Source organism: Pelodiscus sinensis, chromosome 4 (genome assembly GCF_049634645.1).
Source record: "Pelodiscus sinensis isolate JC-2024 chromosome 4, ASM4963464v1, whole genome shotgun sequence".
Classification (NCBI taxonomy): domain Eukaryota; kingdom Metazoa; phylum Chordata; order Testudines; family Trionychidae; genus Pelodiscus; species Pelodiscus sinensis.
Genome location: NC_134714.1, coordinates 74662018 through 74679666, shown reverse-complemented (window position 1 = coordinate 74679666; position 17649 = coordinate 74662018). Strand labels below are relative to the sequence as shown.

The 17649-nt window shown below is 42.4% G+C and overlaps 1 protein-coding gene across 1 annotated transcript in view; it reads right to left on the bottom strand.

Annotated features, from left to right (window-relative positions):
* MYBPC3 (myosin binding protein C3) overlaps nt 1–17213 on the bottom strand; it is a 156483-nt gene extending 139270 nt beyond the window's left edge. The window contains exon 1 of the mRNA XM_075927458.1: nt 16641–17213. Within this exon, the coding sequence (XP_075783573.1) occupies nt 16641–16689 (49 nt within the window). The 5' untranslated portion in view covers nt 16690–17213. The remainder of the gene's footprint in view (nt 1–16640) is intronic.
* Nucleotides 17214–17649: the final 436 nt, after the last annotated feature.

Below are 17649 nucleotides of genomic sequence, written 5' to 3'. Positions count from 1 at the left end.
ATAAGTGCCAAAGGCAGCAAACACGGCTTGCTTAGATGACAAAAAATACCAAATGCTGCACACAGACGTGCTTCTTAATATATCTAGGTTTGAACAAGATGGGAAGATTTTCCTCCCTGTCTACCTTCACAGGAGATTGCTAAAGAACTAGACAGACAGCCAGTTGCACACAAGCCTCCAATAACTTAACATGAATACCAAGAGGTTCCTATTGATAAACCCTGAAAAATGTGTCCTTTTAAAAATTCACAAGTGCACCTGTACAGCGTATTTAAGGTTAAGATCTGAATCACTCCAGATTTACACTTGTTGCACTGAGAGCTGATTCTGGCCTTAAATGCATATGCTCAGATTTAGTACAATTTTTTTACTATTGCATGTTCCTATACACAATTTTCAAATAGCCATAATTTAACTTTCAGTCCCTTCTTTGAAGTTAATTATGGATATACAGTACTCTAATAGCCCTCTTTATCCTTATATGGACAGATGCCTTCTAAATGCTTCCCACTCATCTCTGCCTTTATGGGTGAGAGCAGTGGTGTGTCCTTACACAAGTTCCCTATAACTTGCCCCCTCTCCCCGCATTTCTCATAGCTTCCCTCTTTCAATATAGGCAGGTGGCCTGTGACTAGCTTCTTGGTTCTAAATGTTAAATTCAGTAATCAAGGGAATATCTAGGAATGTTCTAAATGTGTTTCCTATTGCATGCTTTCTTTCTGTGGGTGTGGGGGCATTAAGCCATGATGATGGTAGACTGCTCTAACTGCCTAGGGAGGTTGCAGATGCTCCTACACTGGAGATTTTCAAAAGAAGGCTGGATAGCCATCTGTCATGGATGATTTAAATACCTCAAATCCTGCATCTTGGCAGAGGGTTAAATTAGATGATCCTTGTGGTCACTTCTAACCCAATGATTCTATGTATAAACAACTCAGAGTGCCCTGTTTCCTTAGACAGGTAGGCAGACTATAGTTCTATCTCGGGGGGCTAGAGAGAGAAAGGGAGGGAGAGACTCCAAAATCTGAACCAGCTGAGATGAGCTTTCTCTTTACACTGGAGATTTTTATGCCCACAAATTCTACAGAAGAGTGCTGCTTATTGCCTGGAAAATTCCCAGGAAGACTGTGAGCTGCTTTCACTGCCCTGCTGGTACCTGGGAGAGAAAGTAAGAGGTGAAAGGAGTTTGAATGAACCAGTTTAACTTCTGTCCTTTCCCCTCACCCAAAGCTTCTGAAAATAATTACATGGGAGGGGGTTTCCTGAGTCAACTAATCCCTCATCTCCCTGTGAGCTGTCTGAATCCATCCATCTCTCTTTTTAATTAACTTTTTTAAAATATATATTTTTATTTTTTTCCCTCTGCTTTGTTTCTAAGATCTCATTTCTCTGGTACAAGGAGAGCTGTTGTGCTGGACAGTCACTCTCTCAACCAGGCTATATTCAGTTTCTCTCTTAGTTGTAGTTCTTACCTGTTTTCTTTGCAGGCTCTGGCATCTTGTTTTTTGTCTCTCTCAAAGTTCCCAATGGTGCCTTGAAGCCTGGGTCTGAGCTGAACTAGAATGAAGCTGTGGGACTTTTGACACTCCTTAAACACTAACTGGAAGCCCCCCCTTCCTGTGCCTCCTCTTTGATTTCCCCCACTCTTATCACCAGTGATACCTTATCAGCAGCAGGGCAATTCACAGAATATATCAGCAAGGATATATATATAGCCAAGTTCCTGGAGCCAGAGAGTGCAAACTATCCAAGACTGGACCATGCAGTTTTGTTGAGAAGCTGGTCCAAATTAGAGATTTAAAAGTCATTTAAAACTGTAACTGTGTAACCACTAAAAATCCTACACACACTGGGTTCTACAGTATGAAGCTTATATATAAGCTTCATACTGTAGAGCCTACAGCAAAGCCTTCCTGGGAGTAGAGCTGGCAGCCTCTGCTAGCAAGCTCCTGAGCTAAAGTTATACTGAAGAGTCCACAGTGAAATTGGCTCCCAAGGATACTTCGCTTCAGGCTCTGCAGCCTGCTCCCCACAAGCCCTGCCTCCCTGGGGCAGCCCTCTGCTTGGCGTGAGCGATGAGCTGCTCCAACCCCTACCGGTTAACCAGAAACGGTAAGCCTCACCCATTAAGGTTAACCAGTTTTACATACCTAATACAAACCCGGTGCACAGAATTAAGCTTTGTCTGCTTCTTCACATCACGTAAATACATCTTCCTCTTTCCACATTTTCTTTCCTCTTTCCACAGTTAGATATAAGCTATGTCAAGAAATCTGACATTGTCCATGTTTCTAGCAGTTATTTAAACTAGATACAACAATGAATTGTTCTGTACTTATGTGTGCATTTGTGTATATTATCTGGCCTCTTTCAGTCCTTGTCAATTTTATAATTGTGTTAGTCTTGAACAGCTCCTCAGACAAGAACTTCATTCTTTTTTCTTCTTTACTATTAATTGTAATGTCATTAGACTTGAGAATGGCTCTCCAGGGAGAAACAAATTTCTACAGAGGCGTACAAAATTCTGACATTTACAGCACTACACTAGCTTCACCTTTCCCTCAGGCTATGTCTAGACTGCAGGCTTCTTTCGAAAGAGAAATCCGCTTTTTCGAAAGAGAGCACCCAGCGAGTCTGGATGCTCTCTTTCGAAGACGGCCTCTTTACATTGAAGAACGCCTTCCTTCGAAAGAGGAACTTTCGAAGGAAGGCGTTCTTCCTCGTGAAACGAGGTTTACCGCCATCGAAAGAAAAGCCGCGTTCTTTCGAAATAATTTCGAAAGAACGCGGCTTGAGTCTGGACGCAGGGGAAGTTTTTTCGGGAAAAGGCTACTTTTCCCGAAAAAAACCCTGAGTCTGGACACGGCCTCACTCTTGTAACTCTGTTGGAAAATCCCCTTTTTTTTAAATAAAATTTGAGCACTATTTCAATAAGTTACAGTTGTGGGCAAGTTGCATCCTAACATTCAAATTCAGCTTAACCCTATCGAGATGTTCATACAGATCCTCCCCAGAAAACTTCTCTGGCACTGTCCATTAGTGCATCAACCATTATTTATTTATTTGTATTTTTAGTCAAATAAAACTAATTGTGGCCAATTGCATGCCTGATCACTTCCTTTTTTTAATTGATTAAGCATTCACCTCTGTCATAGGGAGAAAATGTTTTCCCTCTTGTCCTGAGCTGTTTTTGGACTACGAAATCAATGTGAGACCAGATCTAATGCCAGAAATTGCTTTTATTCCCACCTGAGCATTCTGTCAGTGTTTTTACCTCACCCGAGACTCCAGTAGAATAAAATCCCCATGTGATAGCAAGAGGCATTAACTTAAGTCATCAGAGTACTTGCTGAAAAAAAGTGCGGAAATGAACCAGGGACCTATTAGGTTGTAGCTCCCTGTTTTGCTGGTGTCACCACCACACCAATCCAGGTATCGCCTGAATCAGTTTTTTGCAAGAAAATTAGACAACTAAAAGTCACATTGGCTGGATGTAATTTCCACATGGTTCCCAAAAGCCAATGATGAATATAAGCAAACAATGCAGGAGCAAGAGTAGAAAGGCAAAGGCACAAAATGAGCTCAAACTAGCTACAGACATAAAGGGTAATAAGAAGGCTTTCTGTAAATATAGTAGAAGCAAGAGGAAGACCAAGGACAGAGTAGGCCCATCGCTCAGTGAGGAGGGAGAAAAAATAACACTTGGAAATGGCAGAGGTGCTTAAATAACTTCTTTGTTTTGGTCTTCACCAAGAAGTCCCAACCATGATTGTGGGATGCATTCACAGGAATGTTGTGAGCAAGACACAAGAAGTCATTCTTCCACTCTACTCTGCCTTGATTAGGCCTCAATTGGAGCATTGTGTCTAGTTCTGGGCACCACATTTCAAGAAAGATGTGGAGAAATTGGAGAAGGTTCAGAGAAGAGCAACAACAGTGATTAAAAGTCTAGAGAACATGAGGTTAGACCTCTATCAGGGATGGCCTAGATAGTGCTTGGTCCTGCTGTGAGGGTAGGGGACAGAACTTGATGACCTCTTGAGGTCCCTTCCAGTTCTAGTGTTCTTTGATTCTTTGAAATATTCTGTACCATGTAGGTCAGTTACTCTAAGGAGTAGCCTTCTTCCAGAAAAGCTTATGCAAATGAAGCATGGAGTGGACTATTGCTGTGCTTAATTTGCATAATTAATTAGCAGCCATTTTTGCACAAGAGGCTTTTGCACAAAAAGGAGCTGTGTAGATGGTTCCTTTTTGCGGAAAAACTCAGTCATCTACACACAGCTCCTTTTTGCACAAAAGCCTCTTGTGCAATATTGGCTGCTAATTAATTATGCAAATGAAGTGTGGCGATATTCCACTCCGTGCCTCATTTGCATAAGCTTTTCCGGAAGAAGGCTACAGTGTAGCTGTAGCCTGAGTTTTATTGAAAGAGTATTTGCTGTTGCACATAGTACTTTGATCTAGTAAAGCATTTAAGTGTTGAATTGCTTTGCTAGATCTTAACCTTACAGCCTGTTCTGCCACACAGATTGTTTAGCACCAACAAAACCTCACACTTGTATTAACATTGTCTAAAAATAAATAAATGAAAATACCTCTGTTAATATAGATTGAGGTGTAATGTATTTATATATAAATTTAGGAACTGCCATATTGGATAAGACCCAATGTCCCTCTATTTCAGAATCTTCTCTCTGACAGTTACCAGTATCTGATGGGTAAGAGCAAAGTTTAAAAACCCTGTAATAGCTACCATAAGGATAATCTTCCCCTTATATTGGATCTCTTCCTAGTTTCTAAAAAATATTAGAGAATGGCTTAAACCTTGAATACAAGGTTTAATATTCTTTCCAAAATGTATGTTAATTACATCCACTCTGGATATTCTTGCCATCCATGTAAATGTCCATTCCCTTTTGGAATCTTTTAAAGTTCTTGAACTCAATGACTTCTTCTGGCAATACCACATTGTAGGAAAATGTTTCCTTTTTCACTGGTTTTTCATGTTCCGTATTTTAATTTCATAGCTTGTCCCTTCTCCCTTGTGATAAGAGACAGAGAGAACAGAAAGTTCCAATTTACCTTCTCCATACTATTGTTTTGTATACTTGTCCCTTTATATCTAATTTCAACCATATATCTTAGTCTCTCTCAAAGCTCTTAAAAGCTTAATATTAAAACTGAAATATCATCATCTGCTAAATACTTGCTTTCAGGGATTTAGCTATAAAATTGTCAGGTATATGTCTGATAATGACTTACAGGCATTGCCTCCCTTTTAAAAACAATAAATAAACTTGTCTGTACAGTAATAGAGATGTAGCCGTGTTAGTCCAATCTTGCTGAAACAAGAGAGGGCTATGCAGAACTTTAAAGACTAACAAGATGGTTTATTAGGTGATGAGTTTTCATGGCCCACAAAGTGGGTCTGGCCCACGAAAGCTCATCACCTAATAAATCATCTTGTTAGACCTTTCTTTTATTTCAACTTGTCTGTACAGGCAGAGAAAGTCTACCACCCCATGGCTGATACGAGAATTACAGGTATCTATTTCCCAGAAATTCTTACCAAAGTGCCAAGCCATGTTTTCCTTTAAAGTTATTGCTAGTATAAGATTAAATTCCAAGGGTAGTTAATATCCCAGGTACTATGTGAGTCACTGTTGTTCCTCTGACTGGTTCATGCTAAGGGTTAGGAGCTACCAGTAAATAAAATAAGAAATCGAGAATGCTTGTTGTTATAACTTTCAAATATATGAAAAATTGTTGTAATTGTCTTGTTCCCAGGATATTCGAGACACAAGGCAGGTGAGGTCATATCTTTTATGGGACCAACTTTTGTTGGTGAGAGAGACAAGCTTTCAAAAGTCTGTCTCACCAACAGAAGTTGGTCCAATAAAAGATATTACCTCACCTGCCTTGACTCTAATTAGAAAGTTGTCTATACATGCAGCAATGCAGAAGATAAAACTAGGAGCAGGAATGTGAAGGTGCTTATCTCAGAGATGCCTGGTGGGGTCTGAGAAGCAGAATTAATGGGCTATACAAAGTTATCTATTCACTAACCCCTTGCTCTTGCTTATCAGTATAACACACATATGCAGGGCCAGATTAACTCATATGGGGGTCCCTAGACTCTGGGCTGGGGCCAAAAATGAGGGGTCAACTGTGCTGGAATGAGCTGTGGCTTGAGGCAGGGGGCTGGGTTTGGGAAGGGTGAGAGTTCCAACTGGGAATGTGGGCTCTCAGGTAGGGCTGGGGATGAGGGATCTGGGACATAGGAGGAGGCTTCAGGCTTCGAGGCTGGGGCCAAGGTGTTTGGAGTGCAAGAGAGGGCTCAGGGCAGGAGATGGGAGGGATTTACAGTGTGAGAGGGGTCTCAAGGAAGAGGTTTGGGTGCCAGGTGCTTACCTGGGGCAGCTTCCATTTGGTGGTGGAGACCCTTGGTAGGAGGCAGATGGCTCTGAATGTGACCCTGCCCTTGCCTCCAGATACCGCCCTCCCCCGCAGCTCCCATTGACTGAGATTTCTGTCCAATAGGAGCTGTGGGTGTGGTGCCTGCAGCTGAGGGAAGTACACAAACTGAGCTTTCCGGCACTTGCAACTAAGCAAAGCCTGGGTATAGTGTCAGTCGACGGTCAGGGCAATGTGTGTGTGTGTGTGTGTGCTGAGAAAAGGTTTAACGCCCGTGACTTTACTGCTAGGACCGGGGTCCCATCGCAGATTTTATCTGCTAGGATACAGGATCCCTTCACAGCTGGCAGTCTAGGGAAGACTCAGAGATGCCCCAATGGATCTGTCACCTGGGAGTGACACGATCCAAACGCCCAAGCTCTTCCTATACCTGGCCCTATGACCGGCTGAAGTTCTTTTAAATTGTGCTTGGTTCTGTTACAGCAACTGAAGGAGTCAGGTTAAAAACTTAAACAGTTACAGGTTTATTAAAAAGACTTATAAAAACATATGGTTACAATGGCTATTGCTCTCTTTGGGTATGTCTACACTACCCTCCTACTTCGAACTAGGAGGGTAATGTAGGCATACCACACTTGCAAATGAAGCCCGGGATTTGAATTTCCCGGGCTTCATTTGCATAAGTGGGGAGCCGCCATTTTTAAAACCCCGCTGGTTTGAACCCCGTGCAGCGCAGCTACACGGGGCACGAACTAGGTAGTTCGAACTACCTAGTTCGTGCCCCGTGTAGCCGCGCTGCACGGGGTTCGAACCAGCGGGGTTTTAGAAATGGCGGCTCCCCGCTTATGCAAATGAAGCCTGGGAAATTCAAATCCCGGGCTTCATTTTCAAGTGCGGTATGACTACATTACCCCGCTAGTTCGAACTAGCGGGGTAGTGTAGACATACCCTCTCTTAACTGCTAGCAAATATAGATCTTAAAAATAATTACAAAGAAAATAAAGATAGAAAATAGAATAATGGTACCTAGTGACAGCTTAATCTTTAAAGAGCTCTAAGTCTATGTGTACACTTAAGACAAAGGACCACATCCAGGTACAATTTTTACCCCTTTCTGTGCTCTCGACTCCAGCGGGTCAAGCCAGGGCCGGTCCCTCAGTTCCTAGGAAAGACGAATACGAGGTGGGCGTCCCTGTAGAACCTCGGGAGGTCAAACACCTAACCCGACCAGCAGATAGATGGTAGATTGACACTCAGAGTAAATGTGCTGCTGGACCCATCTTTATACCCCTGGGGACCCGTATCCTCTTCCTTATCTAAGTTGCTAAATTGTACTGGTTTGTCTTTGTGACGCCAGTTCTTACAAGCAAGTTTCAACTTAATTTACACTTGCAAGAGAGAGAACTAAATTGTGAGTACTAGACATATTTTTACTGGGCAAGAGATTCCTCCCCCCGCGGACAGCTGTGTGTTCGTATCAATATGGGTTTTAGTCAAGGGCACTCCTCGGCAGCCTCTTGGTCAGCAATTGGCATATCTCTGTTTACAGCCATTCACAGTCACAGCAGCCTGCATATCCTGAGCCTTCTGTTCAAGGCTTTTACTGCTCTGGGTGCCCTGCATGCTCCAGGCAAGCAAAGATGGATGTTACAAGGGGGGTTCCTGTCTGGTTACATATAGGGGAGAATAGTAGCATGTAGTGCCCTGGGCTAAGGTGACCTCTGCAAAAAGATCTTCACATTTGGCAGCCCCGAGATCTTTTTGTGGGGGCTGCTTTAGCCTAGGGCCCTAGGCTGCAGCCCCTAAAGCCTCTCTCTTAATCTGGTCTTGCACTTACCAAGTCCAGAGTAGACGTTTCAGTGCTGTGGAAGTTCTCACCTTTTCACTGATTTGTTCATTAAAAACCTTCCCTACTTCAATAGTAATCCATTATTTAGTCTGCAGTCTTATTTTCTGGGGCTGTTTTGATCCAAGCTTCATTTCATCCATTTCTTTCATCTCATTATAGGATTGAATTTTATACACCATTTAATGTCTTTGGTCCCAATTCAACAAGGTATTTAACTAGTTGTCCAACTTTAAACATGAACTTTACTGTGACTACTCATATATTTAAAATTAGATACACTTAAATACCTCTCTGAATTTGGCACCTGCATTGGCTGTTTTCTCTATGCCCCTCATCCAGGTTTAGAATCAAGTTTGGCATTGGGAAGAAATAAATTGACACCTCCCCTCTGTAAATTAGTCATGAGAATAATGACTAGACTTGTAAATGGAAATAATCCGATTCCATGTTTCCAGCTTCCCAATTTTTGTTATTTTAAATATGTATTTACTCTGAAATATGAAGCTATTCAGAGGAAGAAAAATGTTGGTACTGAAAGTGTAATGGTTTCCCTGCTATTACTCTGTAAGCTAGCAGATGGCAGCATTGTAATTACAACATTTTTCTGGGCCATTCACCATTATATTTATTTATAAAGTACCCTTAATAACAAGTGCTTTGTGAACTAGATATATGATGGTAATGACATCACCTGACAGGGAAATACAACCATTTCTGATGTGGCTTGCAGAAAAATTTAATGGTGCACGTCAGTATTAGACAACATTTTAGGAAATGAAACAACAAAACACCTAAAGATACACACAACTAAAGCAAGAATTTAGGGAGGCAAAATATAATGGTTTTATTGGAATGCTGCCAAAACAGTGACTTAGCGATAAAGGTAATTTTACTCTTGTCATTCTCAGAAATTGTCAAACTAAAGAGATTAATGGTCTATCTGGTCCAGAATGTGGCTGGCTAGCACCAACTCTTTAGAGGAAAGTGTGTGTTGATTTTGTTAAATGAATAGAATTTTTGCAGTGCTATTTTTTGTCTTCTCCTGACTCCAGACAGCTAGCGCTTTTTTGATGTCATTTACCTGAGAACTCATTATTTATACACAGAGCTGGAGGTGTATGGCCTATTAAGGTTGCCCAACACTTCCCATTATAAGATCCTGTTTTCAGTTTCTTAAAATACATCCAGATTAAATATCTTGGCTGAAATTTATCATGCCAGGGTCTGCTTCAGACTGATTATTTATTTTTCAGAAAATTTCAGTCACAGAGTTTTGCCATTTCTAAGAACAAGACTAGAGGAGGGAAAAAAACTTTTCCATGTTAAAACAATTCTGACAACTTTTCCTGGGAGGGAAATCTAATGATGCCTATCCTTTAGATCAGTTGCTTGAAATTTGGCAAGGGACTGGCCTTTTTGTCAGGGATGTGCCTTTTGCCTTTGTTACATCCCTCCCATGATTTATGAAAATTACCTTATGAATCTGATTATGCATAACTGGAAGACACTTTATGCAAAACAGGTGATGTAACCTATCATTCCAGAGCCTGCAACTTCCTGAATGTATATATTCTATGTTTGTGTATATCTTTCTTGTATGTGAAATTATAAATATTAAGTGTTGTATTAGTTTTATTAGAACAGGTGTTCTAATAAAAGCCATTAGTGACACTTTAGGAACTTCATAGCTCAGTGATCAAGTCAACGACCTATGAATGGTTTTGTTTTTCCTGCAAGCCCAAAGTATGATTGGTCCTACCAAGACATGTGGCCATTCCATGGGGCCATGCTGGAACCCATTTTGGATCTGGTATTTTTCCACTCAGGGTGAGAAATTTGAACTAACCACAATGAATTCCCACCTTGGGCAAAAGAGATATTAAGTGGGGGGGGGGGGGGGGGGGGGAGGGGTGGAGAGCAGGCGACAAACAATAGAGGGTGTGGCCAGACACCAGGAGAGTAAGTACTGCATTAGATGTTTGTTCTCTTTTTCTTTACTAATCAGCAGCAACTCCTCCAACATCCTTTTAGTGTTTTGAATTCTGACAGTAATCACATAATCATGAGACTAGAAGGGACCTGGAGAGATCATCTAGTCCAGCTGGGGGAGGATCTGGGGGAGGCTATAAGCAGAGGAAGTTGGCTACTAAAAAGTATTAATTTTCAGTAGCCAACTTATTACAGTATTTTATTTTTATATGACTTCGTATTAAATAAGCATTTAAAGTCATGCACCTTGCTAATGATCCCTTGTTTTAGTATTCTTTCTTCCATAACATTTAAAAAAAAAAAAGATGGATGCTATAGTGGCGCACATCTGAACACGCACACATGATCTCAATATTGGTGCATAAGACAAAACTCACTCCACTCATGGATGGAAAATCTTAGTGGGAACACTGCAGGAGACCCCCCCACACACACCCATTTACCATTGTATTTGAGACAATTTTTTATTTCAGAAGTTCCCTAAGAGGAAACTGTTCTTAATTTGATTTTAACATATAAGGAGGAACTAGCTGAAAATTTTGAAAGTCAAAGGCACCTTGAATGAAATATATTAGAAGCAAGAGTAAGACCAAGGACAGGATAGACCCATTGCTCAGTGAGGAGGGAGAAACAGTAACAGGAAACTTGGAAATGGCAGAGGTGCTTAATGACTTGTTTGTTTCAGTCTTCACGAAGAAGTCTGATGAAGGAATGCCTAACATAGTAAATACTAGTGGGAATGGGCTAGGTTTAGAAGATAAAATAAAAAAAGAACAAGTTAAAAATTACTTAGAAAAGTTAGATGTCTGCAAGTCACCAGGACCTAATGAAATGCATCCTGGAATACTCAAGGAGCTGATAGAGGAGGTATCTGAGCCTTTAGCTATCATCTTTAAAAAGTCATGGAAGTCGGGAGAGATTCCAGGAGTCTGGAAAAGGACAAATATAGTGCCAATGTATAAAAAAGGGAAATAAGAACAACTTAGGAAACTACAGACCAGTTAGTTTAATCTGTGCCAGGGAAGGTGATGGAGCAAGTAATTAAGGAATCCATCTGGAAGATAATAAGGTGATAGGTAACGGCCAGCATGGATTTGTAAAGAACAAATCATGTCAAACCAATCTGATAGCTTTCTTTGATAGGATATCAAGCCTTGTGGATAAGGGAGAAGTGGTGGACATAGTATACCTAAACTTTAGTAAGGCATTTGATATGGTCTCGCATGGCCTTCTTATCAAACTAGGGAAATGCAACCTACATGGGGCTACTGTAAAGTTTGGACATTAGGAAAAACTTCCTGTCAGGGTGGTTAAACACTGAAATAAATTGCCTAGGGGGGTTGTGGAAGCTCCATAATTGGTGATATTTAAGAAGGGATGATCTAGACAGTGCTTGGTCCTGCCATGAGGGCAGGGGACTGGACCCGATCACCTCTTGAGGTCCCTTCCAATTCTACGATTCTATGAAAACCACACAGAAAAAAGACAGAATCACCAGGCAGGTGAAATGGGCTGCCTGAGGGCACTCCTTCCCCTTCCAGGACTGCCCAACTCCGAGTTTCCCACCTCCCAGGCACCTTTTAGGAAGGGTGGGTGAGGTCTGAATCTCCCCTCCTCCCTCAATTTGTATGAGAACATATAAAACTATATAGAAAATAGAACAGTTAAAGAAACTGTCTGGGGGGTGTATCTTCCTCCTCCTCGTTGTCCCCCTGAACCTGGATCTGCCCAGACGGGGCATGTGAACTCCCTCCCCGGCTGTACCCACTGAAGCTGCAGTGACCATGAAGAGGTGCTTCTCACTTGGCCCAAACCTGTGGCAGTGAGAGAGGGCTGGGGTAGTACTCTCTCCTTGTGTAGCCTGAATACTAAACCCCTCATCCCCAGCTCCACCCCAGAGCAATGATTTAAATGAAGAAAAACAAAAAATAATTGAGTTAAGTATTTATAATCAAACTAGAAGATATACCCACTGTTGCTTGGGTCCTTAATTCAATTAATTTTTATTTTTGGAAAATAAAATGAAAATTTACATGCTTCATTTAAATCGGGGTTTCCCAAACTTTTTGACACAGGGTCCAGTAAATCCATTCATGAGCTTTTGTAGGACCGGTAACATTCATTTGCATATTTGCATATTCATTACGCAAATGATGAATATTCAGATAAGTTGTTTCTGGTCCTCCCAAAGCCCCTAGTGCCAGCTTTAGCAAAGCTTTTGATACGGTCACCCACTATATTCTTACCAACAAGTTAAGGGAATATGGACTGGATAAATGGACTGTAAGATGGATAGAAAGCTGGCTAGACCAGGGTTTCCCAAACTTTTACTTTAGTTGGAACCCGTTTTTTTTTTCAGTATTGTTTTTTGCAGCCCAAAAATATAAACGCATATTAAAAAAGAATTAAAAATGAATACATTTTCAGTGTTTCCCCCGACTGCGTCCTCCGCCCAGCCTGGGCCAGGGCTTCGGGGACCTGTGCCGCATGGGCACTCCAGGAGGCAGGAGCAGATTGGGGGTGGGGTATCTGGCTAGGAGGGAGGGTGCAAGGAGGGGTAGGGTTGCCAGCTGTCTGGTTTTGTACTGGACAATGCGGTATTTGAGGGTTCTGTCTGGGAAACAAATTGAGAAAATACCGGACATATAAAATGTCCAGTATTTTCTAATTAGGTAAGTTTTATTTTAATTAGGTGTATCAGTCCATAGCTGCAAACTGCCTGGCTCGTAGATGTGCTAATGTTGTGTGAGTGTGTCTACCAGCCAGGCAGTTTGTAACTACTTGAGGAAGGGCATTGGGGGGGAGGGCATAGTGGTATCCACGGGGCCGGACTCACTCATGTGTCTGGGTCTGCATGTGCCCAGGTCAGTCCTGCTTCCTGCCTGTCGATTTGCTCCCCTCTGCCCCGCTTCTCCTCCCGATCTCCCCCGTCCAGCCCTGCTTCCAGAGGCCGGTTCCCCCCTGCTCCCTACCGATCTCCCCTGGCCAGTCCTGCTCCCCCTGACAAGTCCCCCTCTCAGCCCCGCTCCCCTCACCCCCTCCCAGTTGGCCGATTCTCCCCCGCTTCTCCTCCCATTCTCCCCTGGCCAGCCCCGCTTCTGGAGGCTGGCTCTCCCATCCTCCTTCTCCCTGTCTCCTCCGGCCAGGCCCTCCTCCCCTTTCCCCCTCTGTTCCCAGCCCCGTGTCCAGGCCTGCTTCTGCCTGCCAGCTGCCCTCCCTGCCCCCCCATCTCTGCCGGACAGCCCCACTGCCCCCAATCCTGCTTCCTGGCAACCAGTTCCCCCCCCACACACACACGCACAGACACACACCTCCTCCCAGCCCACCCCACTCCCCTTCCGGCAGCCACACTGAGGCCCGGTATTTTTTTCCCGTGGCCCGATACTGGGCCTCAGCCCATAGTTTGGGAAATACTGATTTAAAGCCGGGCGCCGCCATTTTTAAATGTCCGCTAGTGCGGACTCCGTGCCGCACGTCTACACATGGCACGGACTAGGTAGTTCGGACTAGGTAGTTCGGACTAGGAGTAATGGTAGTTCGGACTAGGAAGCCTAGTCCGAACTACCTAGTCCGTGCCGTGTGTAGCCGTGCGGCACAGAGTCCGCACTAGCGGACATTTAAAAATGGTGGCGCCCGGGTTTATGCAAATGAAGCCCGGGAAATTCAAATCCTGGGCTTCATTTGCAACTCCGGTTGCCTACATTACCACCCTAGTTCGAACTAGGGTGGTAGTGTAGACATACCCTGACTTACTAACATCCCCACTACGTACAAAGCTCACCTGCTGCCTAAAGCAGGGGCATCCTTAGCATTTATGAGCAACGGTAGCCCAGGGGAAAGAAGAGGATAGGTTTTTTAGATATGTGTTTTTATAAATCTTCAGCAACACACTAATAAAATATTTTAAAGCAATTTTAAACTCAGATTCTGTAGACTAACAGAGTAAAATCAGAAACTGACAGTATATTCCTGAGGTTGGCAAATTCCTGTTAAATGGCTTCATTACAACTTGATTGGCTCTTTCACTGGTTGAGTGTATTTTATTTAAGGTAAGGATGGCCCTGGCCTCTGGGGAGCAAGCAAGAGGCACAGGTGGTGGCGAGCAGTGCAAGTGCTGCCAGGAGGACTTCCCAGGAGCAGGGGGCAGTCACACAGTCAACAGCTGAAGAGAAGTGGCACTTTGAAGAGGAAACTGCTGCTTCTCTCCAGCCACCAGCTGCACAGCCACCTTCTGCTTCTCCGGAGTGCTCCGTCCCACATTCTCACCGCTCACCACCTACTGGTGAATGGGGGAGGGTGGCCAGGGGCTGGCCTCAGGAGCTGGCACAGAGCCAGCTGGGCGTGGGAGGGGAGAAATGACAGCTGGGGGATTCCCAGAAGTCCCCTTCAGAATCTCCACCTAACTCCTCCTCATCATCTAATTAAACCTGCCTTTCTTCATGCACCAGCCTTTAAAGTTAAATAAAAAACAATGTCTGCTATTTTTCATTGCAAATATACAGTATTTCAGCTACCTTATGGGTTAAGTGGGCTTTTGTGGGTTAGCCTGGGAACCTAACTACCATTTATAACAGGGCAACTCAACTTTGGAAGCCCCGGAGGCCACAATGATACTCAAGCACATGCTGAGGGCCACAACTTAAATGTGGTTGCATATACACGCAAATATATAAGCCAGTATATGCAAATAGCTTCTTTCACACAATGCCCAGCATTCCCGGCACCTTCTCCTTAGGGGCTAGAAACACCGATACCCTGTACCCAACTGTTCCATCCAGCCCATCCACTTGCATTTTTGAGTGCTCACCCCGCCTGGGAGATGCCTCAGTGCTGTGGAGCATGTTCCCAGTGGAGGCCATGTTCAAGGGATCTCACCCGCGGGCCCCATGTTGAGCCCTGTGTAAACCCAAACTGCATCACAGGCCACATGTTGAGCAGCCCTTATTTATAACATTGTCACGATGGAAAAATGTGTTCTGTGTTCCAAACAACTGACTTCCAGACAAACTTTTGGAACATAATTCATTCATAAGTTGGAGACTTCCTGTACTGAAAAGAGTGGTCCTTTTGGAAAGGCCTTCCCAATCATAGGTAGACCATAGATGAACTTTTTAATAGTGTATGAAATGAGAGGAAGAACAGAGGGAATTAGCTCTACAAGTACATCAGCAGCCTAGTAAGCTCAGAGAGGTATTAATGATTATCTTAATCAGCAGTGGCTGTAACATATTTCTGCAAGATATTACTAATCATAATTTCACTTTGCTGATTAGGGTCCAGAGTAAATTCCATCCATGTGACTGGGCCAAACTCCAAGGAAGATGAGAATGTCACTGTTTTCTACTTCATCTTAGTCTCCTGGAAGCTAGTAAGACTCTCACATTTGCTCAATCTTTCTCTAAAATTATAGAACAGCTCCTGTTTGAGTGTGTGATGGGTTGGGGGCAATTCACCTTCATCAGACAGTTACTTAAAACAGTTCAGCTGGATGAAATATACTACTACAGAGAATACAGTTCTTTTGGTTCCCTTCACAGCTGGGCACATGATTATTCAAACCCCTATGCCACAGATGACAAATCTTACCAGACACAGATGGGGATTTAACAATGTTTCTAAAAATATTTCAAAATATCAACTTAAAGAAAATAAAAAGATCTTGGCTTGGAAATTAACATCATTATTTTAAACTACTTGCTAAAAGAGTATTCAAAATGATTTGCAAAAAATATTTAGCAATAAATATTTCCTCTTCCCCATGACATTTTTCCCAGAGAGTTTAGCTTCATATTGCATGACTTCAAAACAATGGTAGGCAGTGAAGCTTTATATTAGAGATCAAATTGCTCAAAGATTATATTTTTATATTTTTAAGGAAACACTCTAGCCTTCCTTCCTTCAGAGTCCTGGCTGTCAGATCTCAAATTGCTGATCAGAGATTTTTCCATCTTAAATTTGAATTTGTTAAATTTCAGTGTTTGTTATTTTCTCTCTCTGCTACCTCTTGAAGAAACACGAAAGCTAATGAGAACTCTTTTATCTGACAGAACTCCCTGGTGAGCTGGAAATACCTGATTTAAGATCTTCCAGCCATTCACACACACAGTTTATCACAGATTTGCTCTCTTTGAATAATCACAGTTTCCCTGTAAGAGGAAATGATACTTGTCCACCAGCCTCAGTTATCAGCAACTGTGAGGCTATTTTAGGACAGTTTTGCTTTGCCAGCTGTGTTTGGGATAAGGACATAACTCTTTTCTTCATGAGGCATTCTCTATTTTTCCTTAAAGTCAGGAGAGAGACAAATATCTTGCTCCTAGGCTATTCTTGGAGCTGAGTCACCCTCAATGCCAAAAAGAAATGTCATGACCAAGGAAGAAGCTCTCACCTTCAAAATCAGCACTGAAGAAATCCTGAAAACTATCATTGGTAGGCATTGTTCCAGTTGTCCATTGAGAGCTGTCTCAGAACCAATAGATGTACCAGTCTATAAAGTCTACCACACTGAGGCAGATGGAGTTTAATGGTGATTATGTTAAGTGATGTAGAAAGCAGATTGCTAAATTGCTTCTAAAATTATAACAGGCTTCCCCTAGGATGATTTTATAATTTCTGTTATAACATGATACCATCTGAGCATATAAATGCTCAACTAATTGCAAACAGAGTGATTTTGAAGTGCATCGATTTAAAGAGAAACTTCATGATTTTTTAGAAAATCAAAAGAAAAAGTTCTGAAATTCTTGTCTAGCTGTAATTCTCAGATTTCTAGCATCAGTAAATCTATTTATCGTGTTCCTAAATCAGAACACTGGAAAAAGTTACATTCTTGGAAAAAAATCTCTTTGTGCGTTTTGTAAAGCAGCTGTTTCTTCCTGTCTGTTTCCAGGGAATTACCATTGTGGAGTGATGACATCAATCTCTTCACTTCCCCAAGTGGGACTGTTACTATAGACAACATTGACTAATTTGGAATATAACTTTAAAGACTCAATCCTGCAGGTGTTGAGTACTCTTGTGTTCCACAAACTTAAATGGATCATGAGGGTGCCCAGCACCTCTCTAGATCAAGCTCTCAAAAACCAGTTTCTTATTTGTCCATGTCTTCCTTATCCTCATGTTTGACAGCTTATGTCACCGTTGAATATACTTGAATAAGAACCAGACTCTTTAACCCAAGCTTTTGATCTGATTTGCAATCCTGAATAATGGTATATAATCTGTCTTTCAGCCATTTTGTTACACTGTCCACCTATAGTGTTTTCCCTACAATCATGCAAGGTGCATATTATAACCTGTGAATATATACTATGTCTCTTGCACAACAGTCATGGGCTGTTCGGTAAGGTACCTCATGTATTTCAGATAATAGAAAAATTACTTGGTAGCTTGTGATC